A 21,156-nucleotide genomic window follows, 5' to 3' on the forward strand; every position below is an offset into this window, starting at 1 on the left:
TACTGGATTGTGTGTGTGTGTGTGTGTGTGTGTGTGTGTGTGTGTGTGTGTGTGTGTGTGTGTGTGTGTGTGTGTGTGTGTGTGTGTGTGTGTGTGTGTGTGTGTGTGTGTGTGTGTGTGTGTGTGTGTGTGTGTATGTGTGTGTGTGTGTGTGCTTATTAAAAACAGTGGTTTACATTTCCATTCAATGTATGGATGTGCAAATCAGATCAATCTGCTTGCATTTAGTAAATACTGTACCGCAGTGGTTATTATGCTAAACCTGTTGAATTGACTTCAGTAAAGAGATTCATAAACAGTTACCCCGTACTAAATTGGAAAGAACATATAAGAGAAATAACCTACACTGACGTTTTACTATTTTAAAATATAAAATATAGATAAGGTAAGAGATGATCGGTCCAAAGAAAATGTGTTATCATTCAAATTATATATTTTCTATTTTTATTAAAAACTCACAATTGTTTTCAACATGTTGTATTTATACAGTGAATGGTCTAATATGCACTGGAGGTCACATAAGCTTAGGTTTATTAGAACAATAACAGACATACCATGAGGGTTTGATATTTAAAGAAAGTAGCAGCTGGTAGCTGCATATTCGACCATCAATTAAATGGTTTGGATTTTCATTTGAAGACACAAAAATAAAACCTGTCTAAGTATGTTATATTAACAACTTCATGAATGTTTTTCAGCACACTAAAAAAATGAAGAAGTAAATGACTCCTTAGCATTTTTTTAACACTTACACTTTGTCTCAACACGTTCTGCAGATGATGGTGCAAAGCACTTTTACAGTATTTGTGCTATTTTTTATTTGGCAACTGTCTACTTGTGTTTTTTGTGTGTTTTTTTTTGTAAACAACATCTTGTACAAACTAGCACAGTGAACCACAACCCCAGCAAATGTGTTTGTCTTCATACAATATAAATAAAATCAATACAAAAGTTTGGTTGGTTGCTTGGAACATTTTATCTTGATCAAGAGATTCTAAAACATGGTTTGATACTTTTAACTCCTGAATTAAATATATTACGTAAACAGTTGACTGTTCTAGTCCCTTTCAGACCCCCATTAAACGATTTTTAGAAGGTAGACTTCATTTAACAACATTTCAAGTTCTGTTCAATTTAAATAAAGGGTTCACAAGCCATATAACTTTGCCCTTTGTTTCCCTTTTGAAGGCCAACTTCTTCAGATTTGGTGGTTTGATTTTTTTTACCAAAAAAAGAAAACTGTCTGGATGGAGAGAAAAAAAAGTATTTCCCCTGGCCTTCAGAAATATATTTAGTGTCAAAAAGGTTGTTTAAGTGTTAATATGGCAGAGCCTTGAGAGGCAAAGAGGTCTGAGGAGCTTTTGAATAAATACAAGGGACACGTCTAGTGCCATAAATAGAGTCTGACGCCTTTCAGCCTTCTTCTAATGCCAGCGGCGCAGGTTAGCGTTCAGACCAACCACCCTTCCTTCTTTTTCTGTAAAGCTGTTGAGTCTTTGACAGTAGCTAATGATGTTTTTGTGGATTTGGGACATATTACTTGTTTTCAGAATGGTTGTTTTCCCAGTGGCATGTGTTTGGAGGGGCGTCACTGTGCTAGGCCACTGACAGGAGTCAGGAAGGGTCACAGCCATGGAGAGCAGGGGCCCGGGGTCGCCAGGGGCCCACAGGGTCAACAGTCACACACAGTCTTTTATGTGCCCAAGTCCTTATTCGGGTTTAAAAAAAGAAGCAATCAAAACATCAACACAATACCAAGGTAAATGCTTACAACCACATTGTCCACGTTTTGATTTTCGCCATATTTATTTTCCCTGCAAAAAAATATCATATGGGGAAATTAAATAAATAAATAAATATGATTGACAAAAAAATATTTGACTGGTGTCGCTACCCCTGCCCCTACCCTTGCCCGCTCTCCTGTCCTCCCCTATTGAATCTCTCGGTGGTACAGTCCGCTCTCTTGAGCTACCAGACGGTGCCCTCGTTCATTTCCGAGGGTGCATGGGACAGGTGGTTGCCGTATCCGCTGCCATTGAGAGACAGTGAGGTAAAGGGCGGGCTGGGGCCGTACACCTCAGAGGAGATGCTGTGCATGGGCCCCGGGATGCCTGGCTCTGGGCTGGGCGAGTCCCCAGGGTGGTGGGACATGATGTCAGAATAGCGCTGCACCTCACTGGAGGGGTGGTGCCCGGGCAGGGGATGGTCCATACCACCTAGAGGGGTGCCCGTTGGGCCTGAGGAGGGCACGAATGGGAGGTCTACCGGGGTCTGTGCCTGCGACGACGGAGGCCCCTGAGGAAAGAAGTCGTAGTTCCCTCCTGGACCGTAGTACTCACTTTGATAATCTGCAGATCAACAAAAAAAATCTGGGTTAGCCTGGGAACAATAGGGTGAGTAAAAATGATTTCAGAGATTTTCAGGAATTCATTGAATATACATAGCCTGAAGTTGCATAGGGAGAAACCCTCGCCGTGGCACATTAGTCAAAGTTACACTTAAATCAAAAATGCAATTGGGTGGGGAGAACAACGCCGCCGCAAAATTAATTAAAATGGGGACCATTTCATCAGCGATTTTACCTCCTGAAATCAATGTTTCATTTCAGCAGAATAGTATTAGGCCCACTGCACACCACAAAAGACCAGAGTCCACCACACACTATTGATATCCACAAAACAAGTTAGGAAAATTGAAATAAGGACGCACATACTTCACTATTATCAAGAAAGCCTACATTATTATATTTCAAGGGCAGCAGGTAGCCTAGTGGCTATAGCATTGGGCCAGTAACCGAAATGTTGGTAGTCTGAATCCCCAAGCCGACAAGGTGAAAAATCTGTTGATCTGCCCTTGAGCAAGGCACTTAATCCTATTTGCTCCGGGGCTGCAGTAAATAACAGCTGATCCCTGGCCGTTACCCTACTCTCCAAGGGTGTCTCAGGGGGAGCTAAGTATTCCTCAAAGTAACACAAAATGAATGTCACAACCAAATATGTTTCAAGCTCCTTCCTAGGAAAACAGAAGGCCTACAAATGCACCTTTCTTGCATGTGAATGTCATCTTGTAAGGAAAAAAGTCAAGACAATTCGGTCAGTGAGATAATGCAATGGCTTGGAGCCCTCTCTAACTAACCCCTTGACCGAAATTTGATGGATGAGTTATTTATTAACGAACCCGTTCCAGACAGGGATCACAGGGAATGCAATGGCATTTGGTAATGAGCATCTTTCCCTCTTAATACAGTTTGAATGTTGACGTAATATACCTGACATACATAGAAAATAATAATAGTGTTCTAGTGATTATTTATTCATATTTAACGACACATTTAGGCCTATTGTATTAACTGTTATTAGGCGCTGTTTGGCTTACATGGACACCATAACAAGATGTATTCTCCATACTACTGTAATTGTTATTTTTATTAGGCCTATTTTATGTATTTTTTTCTAGTTTGGACAAATGGGTCAGACGATTGGAGTCTATAATCTGAGACATTTAAAGAGACACGTTATTTCAACATTTACTTTTTGACAACATCAATTTCGAATCCCTTTAGACCTTTTGTGGTGTTTTCGCCAAATGCGTAATCGTTAATTATCTCCCATTGTAATAAGTCTTAAATCACTTTTTTAACACCTGAAGATTTGGCACAGCATCCTAACTAATCCATCTCTAGATAATGTCCATCCATACTCAAACATTTTAAAGCTCTCCTCTCGGTGTAGGTCCTATTCCAATTATGTGTGTTGAGCTCATCTGATAAGCCATGATAGTAATCAAAGGCGTCCTGGGGCAGCGCGACAAATGGAAACAGCGCTTGGCGGACACATGTAAAATTATTCGACATTTCAGACAAACAAGTGAAACCGATAAACCCGCTGGGACACCCAAGCCGTTTCATCACTCTTCTTACCTCCGTAGTACGAGAAAGGACCGTTTGGAATTAATTCCCCGGGTTCCAGCCGGTCCACTAGCGTTCTCATTCTCCTCGGGCTCCGGAAGAACGCGTGCCGTCTCGCGCCCAGGGCGCTCAATTGCTTCATACGTCGCTCCTTGGACCGCCTGTTCTGAAACCATACCTATGAAGCACAAAAGTCAGCATAGACCAACGTTAATGAAAATGAAATGGATTGGAAGGATTGAAGTGAAAATATTACGGCTGGAGCGTTGGAGACGAGAGAGGGGCTCACAGCAAAGATTGCCTCTGTATCCAAAATGACGTTTGAACACACATCTCAATATATTATGATAAATAATTGAATGCACACAGGATGTAAAGCTGCAGAATCCATATTTGATAGTCATTCAAATAAAAGCAAACACTTTACTTCGATCTGTACTTTACTTTTTTTCGTTGAAATATCATTATAGATTGGTAGCCTATATAAAAAGTAGCCTAACTCTAATATCAGATCTATTCCAACAATATAAGCATTATGTATGGTGTCCGTTTGTTTACAATTATTACTGCTTTACCGTTATATGATCATTGCTTTGTTTATAGATCCGTGATCAACAACAAAGCAATGCCTAGGCCATGTGTAACCTGGGTGCCCTTTTTGTGCCGGGGCGCGCGCTGCCCTGCATGGTCGTCAGGTTCTGTGCGTGGTGACTCGATGGAGTAAAGTCTTATTCCTGGGATAATATTACTATTAATTATCGTCACTCCAGTCGCACAGATCTAACCTCAGTTTAATGTTATTTTAACCCTCCATTTACTCGGAGTAAGGAGGCAGCAGCGGGAACTTTTAAAATCGACAATTAATACTTAATAGGAGGGTTGTTAGCAATATATTACACGGCTCTGCGAGGTTATTATTTCGTAATCTATATATCCACCCTTGAATTCCTTCGGCTAATTATGCTCTTCCTTGAAGCTCTTAAATATCCAACCTCGCCACCTTAATAATCTTGATTTTTTTTCACTTGATCTGCCTTCAATTTTTTGTCATTACATTACCACGTCCCCGCAGCACTAGCCCTATCATGGGAGACACTCGGCGGTGTGGATGCGCTTATTTGTACATACGATTCATTGTCCCAATTTAGGTACTACGATACAGAGACCAACTTAAACATTCAAAATCAGGTGTGTATCTTCAATAGCCTAATTTTCAACTCTTGAAAATAGGCCAAAAATAATGCCACCAAACAAAAAAGCCTTCCAAATGATAGGCCTAGCTTACTTTTTTTGCATTAGGTAATGCAATTTGTCAAAATTAAATACCACTGGTAATAATAATAACAAGAACAATATTATTCATAATAAAATTATTCATAATAATTGTGTTTGTTGTTGTTATTATATGTCAATATACGGCATGCTTATTTGAAATTATTTACACTATACTAGACTGGGGGTAAGGAGGCATTTTGAAGTCTCCTGAACAGATTTCTGCGTTTACACTTGACTGAAAATGGTCACAGCATGGCTAAATGTGGTCGCAAAACGTGATGGTCCAGCGTTGCCAAGACTCCCATCGCTCCCACCAGTCTCACGCCAGTTGGCGTGTTTACCCATCCTGCACGCCAAGAATAAAAAATACCCATATAAATTACGCTTTCCAAATAAACCTCGATGACAGCCAATCTTTCGCTCTTTCAAGTCAATGTGACCATGCAATTTCTAGGCAACCCCATCTTTAAGCGGGAAGGCATATGAGAAAGGAGCGGAGTGATTGTGACCAGGCCTCTGTTGACAGGGTGCCCAACATGGAGATACTTTCAATAAAATACAAGCTGCTATATCACACGCTATAAGTGTGTAACCCTGAAAGCGCACAAGGTGAGGGTCCCTCACTCCCCCCCACTATACGGTTCTCATTCACTCCCATACCAATACAACATGAGCTGCATCAGGAATTACATTCATGTCATTATAGTGCATTTGTCTTTGCCATTACCTGAATGACTCTCATGTTCAGCCCCGTCTCCTGCGCGAGCTGCTCCCTGATGTGTCTCGTGGGTTTGGGGGTGGCAGCGAATGCCGCTTTTAGGGTCTCCAGTTGCTTTGCTTTGATGGTGGTTCGCGGTCCACGTCGTTTACCGCCAAGGTTCTCGCCATCGTTCTCATTACTACCCGTTTCTTTGTCAGACAGATTGGCTATTTCAGAGTCCTTCACATCGTCCTGTAACTGATCTTGAGAATCCGGTGATAAACTTGGGTCGCTACATGCTGTTACTGTGAAAACGAAAAATGACAGAAAACGCTTAGACACACAGTCCATTTGTAGACCTATAATTTCAATACAATGAGGAATATGAATGATTACTAGTGGCTTATTTGTGTAAGCCTTTATAGCCTTACTAAAATATATATTTTTTTATTATAAATTGATATAGTATTAAACAATAGGCCTACCTGAAATAATAACCTATGCAGATTTAAATTATTTTTATGAACACTATTTGTGTTCTCTATTATCTTTTAGCGCCGAATTCATTAAACGTGTCAAAAAAATGAGCCTACGATAAAATCAATAGGCTTCTGGGTCTACAATAGTCATACAACCCGATAATTAACATCTATGCAAATATAATTGGATATTATGGCTTACAAATCCAAAGAAATCTTCAGCAATAGTGTGAAAATATAGGCAATGCAATTGCGCAAATCGTTATTTCTGTTTTTACAATAAGATAAAATAGTTTAGGCATAGGGCCTAACCTACATGGAAGAGAACGATGCATGATTATTCAACACCAAACTGTGTCACATCGGTCACAATTTTTTATTTTTATTATTTTACCTTTATTTATTTAACTAGGCTAGTTAGTTAAGATTTTTTTTTAATTTGCAATGACGGCCTAGGAACAGTTGGTTAACTGCCTTGTTCAGGGGCAGAACGGCAGATTTGAACCTTGTCAGCTCGGCGATTCGATCTAGCAACACTTTCGGTTACTAGTCTGCCGTGCCACTAGTAGCCATGCGCCCAAAATTATGAAGCCAATTTGGCCGTATAGGCCTACCTGAGAGAAGGTTTGTGTCTTTCCCATTGCTGTGGGTTAGATAATCTTCTTTGCAGACAAATTTATTTTCGTCTATGATGTAGAGCTCCTCTCCCGTGGACAGCTGTTTGTTACATATCATGCAGGTGAAGCAGTTGAGATGAAACACTTTGCTCCTTGCCCTCCGGACCAAGTCGTTCGGCGAGATGCCCTGAGAACAGCCCGCGCACTTTGTCCCAAACCTCCTGCGAGGGGACAGAGGAAGAATGCACGATAATTAAAATGTATTTAGGCGCAAAACCAACCAGTATATGTTAGTATACAACGATTGCATATTGAGAGTGTGAATAAATACTTCTTTTTTTTAATATAGGTCACTGCGTAGTCTCAGAAAAAAGTTGATATCTAGAACCTAAAAGGGTTCTTCGGCTTTCCCCATTGGAGAATCCATTGAATAACATTTTTGGTTGCAGGAAGAACCGTTTTGGGTTCAATGTAGAACCCTTTCCACAGAGGGTTCTAGATGGAACCCAAAATAGCTCTACCTGTGACCAAAATGGTTCTACCTGGAACCAAAAAGGGTCCTCCTATGGGGACTTTAGAATAACCCCTTTAGAACCTTTTCTTCTAAGAGTGTAACCCTAACCTCTGCCTCTCACTTGCAATGGTTCACGATGAGAATGATTCCATAATTGCCATATGTGGCCCTGTTCTTTATAATTATTGTTAGCTGTAGTAGGCCCTGTACATCTGTTATATTTCTGCATTCATTGTCAACGGACATATTTTCTTACTTTGCCGAATCAAAAAAATATTTGTTCCATTATAAACACGTTTTTGTGTAAATAAGAGAACTGCTTAGAATCGCATTTTAGGCCTATTTAAACCTAATGAAAATACATGTTAGTGTTGTCCATCCTGAAATGTAGATGATCATTATGATAAAGAATACTTCCTTTATAACACAAAACAACAGCCCTAAATGTGTAATCCAATTAGGAAATAACACACATTGCAATATACAAGTTAGTACTTTAATATGTGTGATGATCCTCTTTTTGTTGATTGTAACGGAAACGAATGTGTATTGAGATTATGGACACTGATTGTTGACTGCAAGTCTGTGATTGCATTGTCTGCTTGTTTGATCTTTTAAAGAGGTTAGTTATTTAAATCCACTTATCATGTCCTTCTCACTGGAGCCGTGCAAACACAGGGGCCTAGGCAGATAGCTTTGACACTGGGCCGAGATACACACTTCCTCCACACTACCCCGATGAAGTATTGATTCTAGCCGCTTCTCTGCACCTCTACGCCTTATAAACAACGTGTGATTGATTTCCTTCATACCCCATACCGAGGACGAGTACACACGCGTTTAATGTTGCTGTCCATCTTTTAGCATAACAATACAAATGAACAAGCCTTTAATTACTGGCTCTCCTAATCAAAGCTTCTGAAGCAACACCTCCAAATCCACCGTCACACCTAGCACTTAGAAATTCTGAAGGAATTGGATGCAATCTTATTTGTCTTTTAACCATGTTAGAAATGAGTACAGATAATATTTAGAGTGGTTAATGTATTAATACGGCCATATATAATACATTCCATTAAGTATTTAGCCTTGAATATACCTATCATTTTGTTATAAGCAAATTATAATGGTAAATGTTTTGAGAGCATATTGGCTTAACAGTTTTCTAAAGTACAATTTAAAGGCATAAGGTGTAATTATCGCATGTCTTCAGATAGTTTTGCAATTTATTGCGTGCTCTACTTTTGTGTTCATTAGTTCAGAAGTTAGAGTCACCTCTTTTCTTTTGTTTTTTACACTAAACAAATGACAGAGTTTATATGTTCATTATTAGCCAATAATACATTATATCGAAAATGTTTCGTATTTGCAATATCCTTATGAGTCTTTTTTAAAGAAAAATATGCATTTGACTGAGAACATTAGGATAGTATTGTCAACTTAACAGAAACACGGAAATGCTCATCCAAGACTACACATCTGAAATAATAATTACTGTAGTAAAGGACGAATGAAAGGGAGCAAGCACCCACCAGTCAAGCTTACCTAAAGAAGTCGTTTTTGCAATATAGTTTCCCCTCTCGAGAAAAGCATTTCTCTGTTAAATTGCATTTACACTCGCAGCACTGTACGCACTTGACGTGCCACGCTCTGTCCAGAACATTGAGGAGAAACCTGTCCAGTATAGGCCTCTCGCACCCGGCACAGTGGACCATCGTCTTTGGATTTGCACCCACTCCGCAACCGTGGTCTATTCAGCCTCCTGAGGTTGTGGTCGTCTCACTCACACTCTTGACTTGAGCAGAAAGCAAATCAACAACACACACCGGTTATTGGATGTTTTGCATTTGCAGTATTTGGTTCCTTTCTCGCTCGGAGGTCCTGGATCAATGTGTTCACATAAACAGTCGATGGGTAGCCTGGTCGCTATCCTACCTCTTATACTCTCCTCTGAAGTGGTCAGCATGGAGGTTTATAGGATCCAAGTACAGGATAGAGACCGTTCGCCAGGATGAGTCCTCCCAGGTGAGGTAGTCAAAGCCTTAGACACCTCGAAAGTCAGTCCTTCGGATCCTCTTCCATACACCAAACACACATCGGTTTAAATGAAGCCAATCAAATGGCAAAAAGTATCAAGCCACCTCTGAAGATTGGCTATAATGTGAGAACCATAGCCTATCAGCAAGTATCCGTAGTCATCAAAGTGAAGCATTGGCCGAAAAAGCAACGTGTGCCAGTCGCTGTTGAAGACGCACATCTAACAAAATTGTTTTGGGGCAATACTGTCACACAGAAAGACGCGCGTGCCTATAAATAATTCTATGTTCTTTGACATGACCGCTTATCCACTGTTTAGGACCCGATGAGAATCGAAATAATTTCCTATCAAAATATTTCAAGGAAAAAGTGTGTTTCCTCCGGCTCTGTTGACTATCTGTCCCCTCGAGTTCTCTTTTGGTAAATGATGCTAGTGATGGTAGGATGCGTGTGACATCTCTGTGCAGGATTGACGCTCCGCGTTGTCTGCAGTACTCTGCATGTTCCTGAAAGCACACGAGCCAGCCTTATTCACAGTCTCGTGACGTCAGGCAGTGGAGAAGCCAATCAGCAGCGCGCCATGCAAGTAACTATTAGCTATCCCTTCAAAGACGAGCCGGTGCATTCTGTTCTATTTATGGGGAACTGAAGAAACCAATTGTCAAATAATCCTAGAAACTGTCGTATGTTAGTGAATGTATGTGGGCGGAAAGACGACGACCGTTGAGGTAAAAACAGCACAATCACCAGCTTATCAATTGTTTGCGGCGAAGAAATGGACGTGAAGAATCATTTCATAAGGTAGATATGGGCATCTTAACGTTCTCTCCTGATCCTGCATGGATCCTCCCCATGGACGAGAGAGAGGTCGTCTTAGTTTAAAAACAGTAGTAGTAACATTGGAATATATATTTTATTCATATAACAAAATTGGATGGAATGCATGCTTTTGTTACATTTTTATTGTTTGGTAAAAATCACATTTTGATTAAGTTTTAGCATATAGTATACAGGCTACAGAAGTGACTTGACTTCTGCCGTACAATACGTTATCATATTATCAATGACAAGAGATACGTCATACATTTGATTTCAGACTTAAGTTGACCAAATGTTTTTTGTTAGAATGTGCAGCCTCTCCAATGCGCAGAGACGCTTGTGGTGGCGCACGCTTTTAGTGAGCGTTCTCTTGGTTGCGGCTGAACAAATCTTAGATAATAGTTTAGAGACAAATTTCAATTATGTGTACATCACCTAAGGGAAATTAAGTCAATATGCGTTAGAAATGAGTATTTACCCAAAACGGGAATTAAGTTTCACAATTCGAAATAATCAGAGGTATAGACCTCCTGGTGGCTGGGTTTGTTTCATCATATGCTTTTACTTGAAATGTTTTTCTTGACCGCAGTCCTCTCCGTACCTTTTATGCATGTTATCATTTATTTGCCATGATCCTTATTTAATCACTATTTAAATCCACAATTCCCACCAATACATCTCAGCAGTGCTGTGCTCTCTTTGGTCTTTTGTGGAGCATAGGGGATGTGAAAGACGAAGAGGCTCAAACGTTTACAGGTTACTAGATCGTTGTGACAGTTGCTGATGGCGTCAACACATTAGGACGTTTAATTAAGGCCGTTCAATCCACTTACCAGAAGAGGAGCCAAAAAAAATTACCTAGAAGTTTGCATACTTCGAAATAGTTAAGGCTATGCATTATGTAGGCCTATTGAAAACTCTGAAAGTGTTATAATATCCAGGTGTTTTACAGGACCAAGCCTGCTCTTCATTTTTTAGGAATGATGTCTAAATGTTGCGTTTGTAGTTAGGTTAATGGTGACTTACAATATCCAGCCATTATATTTCTTAGTTTTGCATTTCTTAGTTTTGCAATTGTTTTTAAATCATCCTTCATAGATCTGTCTTTAAAGCGCAATGAAAGTTGAATCCTCTTTGAATCGTTTGAGATCTTTCTTTCCCAAATTAACATCTGTAAAATTATAGCTTAATAAATATAGTATTAACTATAAAGAAGTTGTAGTAGTTTTATTTGTGAAGTGTTGATAATAAATGCTTTATGACTGATTGGATACCTTCAGACAGTGGGAGGGAAAGGGATGCCAAGGCCAACATATAAACTCACATGTACGGTTGGAAGTTCGCACGGTTGGAAGTTCGCACTTGTCACCGGGTGACACCGCAACAGGGAGGCATCATCATAAAGACCTCCTCTCTCACTCTCGCCTAGCCTATGAGATTACATTTCTTCACTGCACCTAATCTTACATCATCACTATCTCACTTCTCTCACAAACACGCGCACGCGCGCGCACACACACACACACACACACACACTGACGGGCAGTGGTGAGTGGTACCCCATGTCAGTTATTTATATTCTAGCGGCGTACTTTTGTGCAAACGTTCCAGTCTGAAATCTGGAATCAATAGCACGACCCCTCGTGCATATGGGCTGCTTCTCATGTAAAACGGAGGCGAGGGCAAGGCAAGGCCGCGACCAGCCCCATACTACAAAAACACGGTGACAGCTGCCTCAGAGCGTCTGGGGTCGCCTCTTTTGACTGCGGCACCCTTTCGATGACAAGTGTTTTTCCAGGGGAAGAATAACAGATAAGAGACGAAAACACAACATCCTCGAGCCCCGGTATTTCTCTTTTTCTCTCTCTCCCTCTCTCTGCGTATGACTGTGAGAGCTTTAAATTCATCCGCTAAGCGTCTGGTTAAATTTCTACCAACATCTCACTAAGAGAGAAAGAGAGAGAGAGAGAGAGAGAGAGAGAGAGAGAGAGATAGAGATAGAGATAGAGATAGAGATAGAGATAGAGAGAGAGAGAGAGAGAGAGAGAGAGAGAGAGAGAGAGAGAGATTGTGGGAGACAATTGTCTGAAGGAGACGTCTGGTTACATTTCCACCAACATCTCACTAAGAGAGAGAGAGAGAGAGAGAAAGAGAGAGAGAGAGAGAGAGAGAGAGAGAGAGAGAGAGAGAGAGAGAGAGAGAGAGAGAGAGAGAGAGAGAGAGAGAGAGAGAGATTGTGGGAGACAATTGTCTGAAGGAGACGTCTGAATAACAGATAAGAGACGAAAACACAACATCCTCGAGCCCCGGTATTTCTCTTTTTCTCTCTCTCCCTCTCTCTGCGTATGACTGTGAGAGCTTTAAATTCATCCGCTAAGCGTCTGGTTAAATTTCTACCAACATCTCACTAAAAGAGAGAGAGAGAGAGAGAGAGAGAGAGAGAGAGAGAGAGAGAGAGAGAGAGAGAGAGAGAGAGAGAGAGAGAGAGAGAGAGAGAGAGAGAGAGAGAGAGAGAGAGAGAGAGAGAGAGAGAGAGAGAGAGAGAGAGAGAGAGAGAGAGAGAGAGAGAGAGAGAGAGAGAGAGAGAGAGAGAGAGAGAGAGAGAGAGAGATTGTGGGAGACAATTGTCTGAAGGAGACGTCTGGTTACATTTCCACCAACATCTCACTAAGAGAGAGAGAGAGAGAGAGAAAGAGAGAGAGAGAGAGAGAGAGAGAGGGAGAGAGAGAGAGAGAGAGAGAAAGAGAGAGAGATTGTGGGAGACAATTGTCTGAAGGAGACGTTTGACAGTTAGGCGATGAAACTAAAGTCAGCCTCAAATTATAGCTTGAAATGTTCAGATTTTCAGTGGCGCTTAATAGGGAGACACTATTATGTGAGATATCTACCCTTCCAGAAATTAAACTTCAACATACGAATTTGTAATTTAAGTTTCGAAGTGGCGAGAGTAGCGTAAAGTTGTCATGTCATAGCCTATACCTCCAGCTCTGACTGGGGGGTGTAAAGTATTCTTACACTTAGACTAGGCCACTAACATATGGGAAATACATCCACACTAAATAGCTGTAAATAAATAACGTGTTATTTTCAGCACCAGTAAAATATTACTTGTCACACAGAGAATAATATTTACTGATTTAGAAGAATAAACCATTCAGTACACCATAACCGACAGAATGAGATTAATTCATGAATAAAAACGAAATCAGACATATATGAATATCTCAGGACCCCTCGAGGCAATGACGCGATTAAATGCAAAAGGATTACTGCTGTAATACGTTATAGGAGTACAAATGTTCACCCAGTCAATGCTTTTCGTTTCATATCCAGAAGGGGTACATTCGAATTGTATTTACCCAAAAAGAAAAAGCATAGGCCTACCATAGGCCTACTTACTTGGCATACCATGCACAACTGAAGAGACCTGAAGTTCCTGAACTTAGTTTCACCAAAATTCTAAGATAGGCACAACAAAACAATATGAAGACAGGCCTCTATATAATTGCATAGCTGCCTCTTCAGGATATTTCCTCACTTTATGTCCATACTCTGCGACAGACTGCTCCAAGGGGAGCTTGGTTTTACTACTGCACTTTTACAGTATATGCAACGAGCAACGTATGGGGCAGGCTAGAGGGAGCCATCGATAGAAAAACGCAAAACCAAACCGGGCTCTAAACAGGGCATGACCTAAACGTATCTCATTGCACATAATTGCCTGTCAAAAGATGAGACCTGCTCTGTTGAGTAGGATATGTCAGATTGGCTACTTACTTTTTCTGAAGCATATGTTATTGTCTGTGTTGACCTGAACTGCATACATAGCTTACTCTGTCAGCGGTGGTAAGGTCTAGATATATATATAAAAAAATAATGTGACATGTGTAGGCTATTCTTATTTTGAGTACTTTTGTCTGCATTTCTATTTTATGTTTTTCTATTCTATTCCATTCTTACTTGTCATGCAATCTGACAATCCCCTGATACAACTTAGCCAAAAACGTAATGTTTCCTACATTGGCTTCTACAGGCCTTGGCCAGGTGTCATTTTTTAAAACCTAAAAAGAGCCCACTTTAAATTAAATCACAACCTGTTTTCTAAAATAAATTATACAGTAATATTCAAAACAATGCCGTGGATTTATGGAAGCCAGGCTTCACCAAAAAATGTATTTTGTCTCTCCGTGTTTCATAATGTTCCGTCAGTTCGCAAGAGGCGAACGCTTCCGAGCGAGGGAAACAGCGCCCCTCTGTCTCTCTACGTTTGGAACATCTATCTGATGCGGTCTGGTCCAAACGAGTATGACATTGTTGCCACCCGTAGTATTGAAGGCAAGGGAAGCCAGTGAGTTTCAAGCTTCCCTTGACATTTTTTTTTTGTTGCCAATCAGCGTTGAACTAAACTGAGCGAGCTCAACTGTGAAGGGTCCTGGTCCACTAAAAAAAGGTGTCAAGGGAAGACAGTTTCGATTTGGCGTCACTCCTATCAAATCCCATTGAGAGCATACATCATTGACAGAAAAACTTGAATTGTTGCATCTTGTTTTGTTGTTGTCCTCCGGTGGCTAGCTAGCCAGCTAGATAAAAATTGGCCCCAAATTAGCCATGGATGGAGATAGGGATTTGGACTTAATTATTCTGGCCAATGATTATAAAGGCAATTCTGATCCAACCATTACTTAATATATTGTTGTGCCCCTGGCCTGAGAGGATGGAAGTGTAATATGTAGGTAGATGTAGGCGAATGTTAAGGCTAATGTTAACTAGCTAACGTTATCCATGAATGGAAGTTGGGCTAGCGAGCAAGCATTTTCGCCAGGACAACAAAAAATACAAGCGGGTACTGTATGACAGAGTGATAGATTGTTTCTTCAACATGAAAGAAAGGAGTATGGAATTGGCATTTCTCCACAAGTAAGGGGAGTCAACATGTTTTTCTACTTGCACGAACGCACACACGCACAGATAAATCAGAACTATGGACAGCCACATCATATTTAGTTTACTTTAATTGGACAAAATTAATTTTGGTATCTTTTAGTTGTCATTGTATTAGACTAAGCAGAGGTGATTAGATGATGTTGAAGTTGAAATGGTGCTGGAATAGTGGATGCAGCTCCTGTTATCTTTGCGACTTGCGGTAACTCTCCGTGATTCTAAATCAATAGTTGTTTAGTGGTCCGAAAATGTCGGAAACATTAACTTGCTTGACCATGCTGTAGGTCATGTAACTAACTGTCTGTTACTGTACATGCAATATGCTTTGTGGACCTCACTGGACAGAGGTTACTATCCGGCTTTGTGATAAAACAAAGGTGTGGCTGAATTTATTTTGCCACTGTGTATTCTTATTGTCTCAGCCTTTAGGCTTATCTGTCACGGTCAAAAGGCATATGAATTAAAAGGTTATAGAGCAAACAACTCAGTTATCACAACTCATAAGTTGTAATATGTCTTTTTGGGGCCTTCCCCAGTGATTTTAACCACGCACCGCTACTGATTCTAAAAAGCATGTCCATGTCACTCATCCTAGATGCAGACGAAACGCTATTTCGTTTAAGATAATGATTAGCCTACTTTCAGGTCTAGTGAAAACATTTTCTGAAATGCATTTTTTTAATCAACAAAAACAATATTTTAGTTTAGGCTATTCAATAGGCCTGCGTATGAGAAATACGCCAATACATTTAACAAAATAAGTTGTATTGTGTTGCTTCTGGTAGGATATGTTTGTGTGCTGCTGATACGTGACCGGGCGAGTGAGAGAGTTGAGAGTGGGCAGTGGACTCTGTGATCGCTAGCTGTGCAGACACGCCGTGACTCCGGTAATAAAGTGAGAAATATTACTCCTGACTGGAGCTTTGATCAGCTGAGCGCACCGGGGACCGCCGAGAGCACTCCGGGGGGAGGGGGGCTAGCGAGGAGCAGTGGGTCGGGCAGGCCTTCTCTCTAGCCCCCACCGCGCCACAGCCCTGTTTGGGTGCAATCAGCATCCTGTTGGGACTTCAGAGGGGACACGGATAGGCACGTCCCATTCATAAGCACAAATTGAGTTTATACAAATGAATGTGTTGTTGTTTTTACTCTCATGTAATTCGTTTAGATTACAATTGAAAAGCTTTAAATAGATAAGTCCTCTTTCTCAGACCTCATCTTTCCAAATCAAATATGAAAAAGGAATAGGCTAAATTAAACAATTTAATACTAGGCCTACGATTAAATTATAGACAATGCTGAAGTTACATAAATTGGCCTTACTATAAATTATATAAACTATAAATTGCTGAAATGGGTGTACAACCAAATTGCAGATGAACAATTTTGAAAACAAAAGTGAACTGAAATGCTCCTTTTAGTAGGCCTAGGTCTATAACTGGACTATTTTCAGAATTATGCCTTACGTCGCAAAATAAGAAAAATGTGTAATGACAAATGTAGTATTGATCATGAATGCGTTATTCATTCCTATTAAATCTTGAATGACTGATTATTATTGTTTGATTCCCATTCACTATAAATTCATTTGTTCTTAACTGACATGCCTAGTTAAATAAACGTAATAAATGAAATGCAAGACCGATATGTTGGAATTGTTTAGAATTATTAGTACATTGATTTTAAAAAATTATATGATGCTGTCATGAGAAAAATAATGAATACAATGTAAAACATCTAACAATGTTGGCATAGTTGAACAAATTCAAGCATTCAGATTCAATAGGCCTAAATGAAAATAAATAAATAATTGCATAACCTAACAAAATAAATAAAGAGTATGTCCTCTTTTTAACATTGAGAGTTAATATATTTCCTCACAAAATATGTTGGTATTATAATAAATAATAAATGGTATTGGATCATCGCAAAATACGTACTTCTGACAAGGCAGCCACCATCAATAGCCTATGTCGTTTTTATAGTGCCACATGCACCACGGAGCAAAGGGGCAGGGCGGGATCATTCTAATAGGGTGCGTAGGTTCACCATCAAGCATGTGATTTGGGTCGTATTCATAAAACGGCTTTATTTTCACGGCGTGGACAAGGAGGCAGGCGAGAGAGAGTGTGTGTGCTGTCACTCACCACAGCTCAAACAGAGCCCGGGCCACCGTGCGCGTCCGCGAGGTGAGGAGGGGCTGCCGTTCAGCTCAAGCCAACAGCGTGCCAAAACTGATTAGAAGGGTATAGAGACAATGTCTGAGCAGAATCACAGCACAGCAATATCATTCCACACAGCCCCCCCCCCTCTTCCCCACCCCAAATAAAAACGAAGAAAATAATTTAAAAAATAATAGGCTATGGCTCAACCGTCTCCTTGGGCCAATATGTGCAAATGTGAAAAGATCCTGTCCAATGTTATATGTCGAAATGTTGAATTGTGAATCAAAATTATAAATAAGGCTTATTAAGATATTGTTCTATCTTTGAAATGATACACTGTAAACAGGCCACATCTAGACTAGATAGCCTACCGTGGCCTACTCCAAAGACCAGCTGATTTTCCCTTGGATTTCTTGGAATCGGCACAAACATCTGCCAATGATGACCTCGCAGAATATTGACCCGAAACTCTACATAAACATTTTCCTGACTTTCCAACTCCATCGCAGAGAGAGAAATTCGATGGAACTTATAGATCTGCTCTGGCCGTCCCATCACCAGAACAGCTGCTGCTACTCTCCCCAACCCGATAATGAACACGCTGACATGACAACTGTGCTGCTTCCATGGTACTGGTCCGGTCTCAGCGTGAAATAGGCCTAAATGCAACTTTCTATTCGGAAGACGGATGGGGCGAATCTCCCCGTCATCATCTTCCAGCCTCTTCCAAGAATGCAGAATGCAATTACATTGTTCTAATACTATGAGTAATTTAGAGAGGGACAGTGACGTGGGATCTATCTATGTAGGCCTATTATGGGCTATATTTAAGCAATCTCTCTTACTCATTGAACAACATCACAAAACATGTGCTATTCCACTGACCTTTCTTCGAGTACAGGCAATGCACATAACACTAGGGGGCGAATTCAATCTGAATAAAGAGGTAGGCCCACCCCAGATGTGATTTATTATTATAGGCCCATGCACTTGATTTTAATGTGGGGTCCTGTAGTTGGAGTATTGCTGAATCCCAAAAGTGCTGACGTGACAGATAAAAAAAAGCCTAATTAATCGAATTGACATCTGCTAGCTATAGCATATTCATCCACATTAGAGCTTTACTCATATATAACAAATACATGTCAAACATATAGGCCTGCACTAGTATACTCTCGACTGAAATTGAAATCAGAGGGCATTTATGTTACAGAAAATACGGACCAGCAGAAAAGAGTATTATTATTATGACTCCCTTATGAAATATATAGAGAAAAGGTCTAGTCTTTGGGAACATTTGCTCTAGTTTAGATTAATGATTCTCCGTGCTTATTCTGCAATACGGGTGAAAGGGCTAGGATCACTAATGATTCTAATATAATGTGTGGTGATAACCACTCCCTTTGAGATATTATCTCGCAGTGGGCAATGCTCTGGGGACGGCCTGCGAGGCTGAAAAGTGGCAGATAGCTGCTGCACGGGAGCAGATTTCTGCGTTAAAACCCCGCTAGCATCCGCAGCCCTGGCCGTTGCTGATATCAAGTGCCCGGGGTTGATTTAAAATAGGCTACAGGGATGGCTGGATGATAGCTGGAAGATGTATTTTGCGACTTATTTTTTTCACTCTGTTTTTTTTTGTCAAATTAGAAAATGTGCACACAAGGTAGATGGTCATGTTGGATATCTAAGATACAAAAAAAAGTGCAGAGTAAAAACAAAAATGCACTCAAGTAAAAAGTAGAATTGAGTTTAAATGTTCTCCAAGGTAGGCCTACATTTGTTGTTTCATTTAAAAAGCCAGAGAACGGTAAACCTATGATTCTTTAAAAATCTCAAACATTCTTCATCTCTTAAGTTTAACAACAGGGATATGAGGAAGGTCTCAACTTGCAGCGTAATTGGCAGTATTTGAACAAAACACATGAGTCATTGTTCTACCAGGGAACATGATCACTGAAAGCAGTGATATCATGCAAAGTATAAACATCTAACGACACATACATATAGATGTATACCTCAAAAACATGTGAAGATCCCTTCTAGACTACTCCAATAGGTTGAAGTTTTGAACATAAACTAATTTGTGCATGAAACTATATAATAGAAGACAATGCTCATTAAATCAAATAGGCCTATGGAGAGAAAAATAAGTGAAGATAATTTAGAATTACTTATTATCTCAGTAATTTCCAATCAGAACTTACACAAATACGATTTTTACCTATGAAACGCTGCATCATTATCGACAAGCACTGATCAATAAGAACACAGTCCTTACAAACTTCTGTGGATGAATGCAGAGGATTAAAGATGGGCGAGGAGAGGAGAGGAGAGAGAAGGAAGAGAGGAAGTGGGGAGCGAGAGAATCTTGCTGGGCCGCGGGAGACGCACCACGGGCAATCTCGCTCCATTCATCTTCATTGCCTTTTGTGTGCACAAAAAGCAACCCGTGCATAAGGTAAAGCCCGCATCAAAGCCGTGGCTTTATTTTATATCCTATAGATCAGGAGGGAGACAAAGCTTTATTTTCGCCAGGAGAGAGATATTTTACCTCTGCCTTACGGTTTTATGTTGGAGAGGTGTCAGCCAAAGGAAATGGATGGCTAATGCATAGGCAAAACGCCTCGCCTCGACATGCTGCAAGTCAGCGGCTGTTCGCAGGAGGAGAGCCGGGGATTTAAGGCCGGTGGGAGCCGAGCCAGGCATGGGATTGAGCGCTGGCTGGGTATATAATGTATTCGATCCCGTTACACACACGCACGCGCTCATACTCGCATGGAAACCAGGACGTACGCACATTTACGCACTAGCACACACGCACATTTACACACACACACACACACACACACACACACACACACACACACACACACACACACACACACACACACACACACACACTTCACACTTTTCTAGAACCACTAGCACCTAAAATCTGACGCACTGTTCACTGCATTCATTTATTCAGATTCCTCCTTTATTAGTTGGAAGAGAAAGAGTTAACGAGATTTACAATGCTGCTCAAAAACAGAGCTTCTCTGTCATATTTTTCTCCATGTTAAATATAAATCTAAAGAAGTAATTGGAATTTACTGCATACCTGAATAACTGCATATAAATAAGCACACATTTCATGGGGAGGGGGGGGGGGGGGGGGGGTCACTGACACTGTTTGGCCATATAAAACCGGTGCATGTATTATAATACACAGCAAATAATGTTATTTCGCACAAGCCTTGCGACATGCTTGTGATTCCGTCCAAATTATGCAGGATTCAAACTAACGTTTTCAATTTATTAAACCTATACAGGCAACATTTCATTTTAATGGGACAATTTATTTCTGAGAAGGGATTATCAGTGCTGGTTGAAACTACACCAGTCTGTACATTTTCAGCATCCGCGTCATTTAGAACTTTATAGGCTACAGCCTTTATATCAGTGGACTGGCGTTTCAGGGGCTGGCTGTTGAGCTCCCCAACACAAGCAGACAACAGAGGCATCAGACATTGACTTTAGAAATGACTTCCAGACAGACACATTCCTCAATTCTAAACACCTTTAAGTGTCTGCATGTGCTTACCGAATTTCGTCAAGGAGGACACAAATCCGCCAACTGGGATTGCAGTCATGCACGGGTCTCTCCAGGCCTCGGGCGCGGGGGATGTAAAGTGGTCGACAGAGGAGCGACCCCAGTCGAGAGGG

The 21,156-nt window shown here is 40.7% G+C and overlaps 1 protein-coding gene across 1 annotated transcript; it reads right to left on the reverse strand.

The window, feature by feature from the left end:
* Positions 1-422: 422 nt before the first annotated feature.
* Positions 423-10,036, reverse strand: LOC110504049 (LIM/homeobox protein Lhx1). Its single transcript, XM_021582858.3, has 5 exons — positions 9,038-10,036; positions 6,976-7,199; positions 5,910-6,187; positions 3,920-4,085; positions 423-2,348 (listed from the first exon to the last, which is right to left on the reverse strand). Exons 1-5 carry the CDS (start codon positions 9,205-9,207, stop codon positions 1,969-1,971), a joined length of 1,218 nt encoding a protein of 405 aa, XP_021438533.2. The 5' UTR covers positions 9,208-10,036; the 3' UTR covers positions 423-1,968.
* Between the last annotated feature and the right edge of the window lie 11,120 nt (positions 10,037-21,156).

Source organism: Oncorhynchus mykiss, chromosome 24, assembly GCF_057628025.1.
Source record: "Oncorhynchus mykiss isolate SJ-2025 chromosome 24, ASM5762802v1, whole genome shotgun sequence".
Taxonomy (NCBI): domain Eukaryota; kingdom Metazoa; phylum Chordata; class Actinopteri; order Salmoniformes; family Salmonidae; genus Oncorhynchus; species Oncorhynchus mykiss.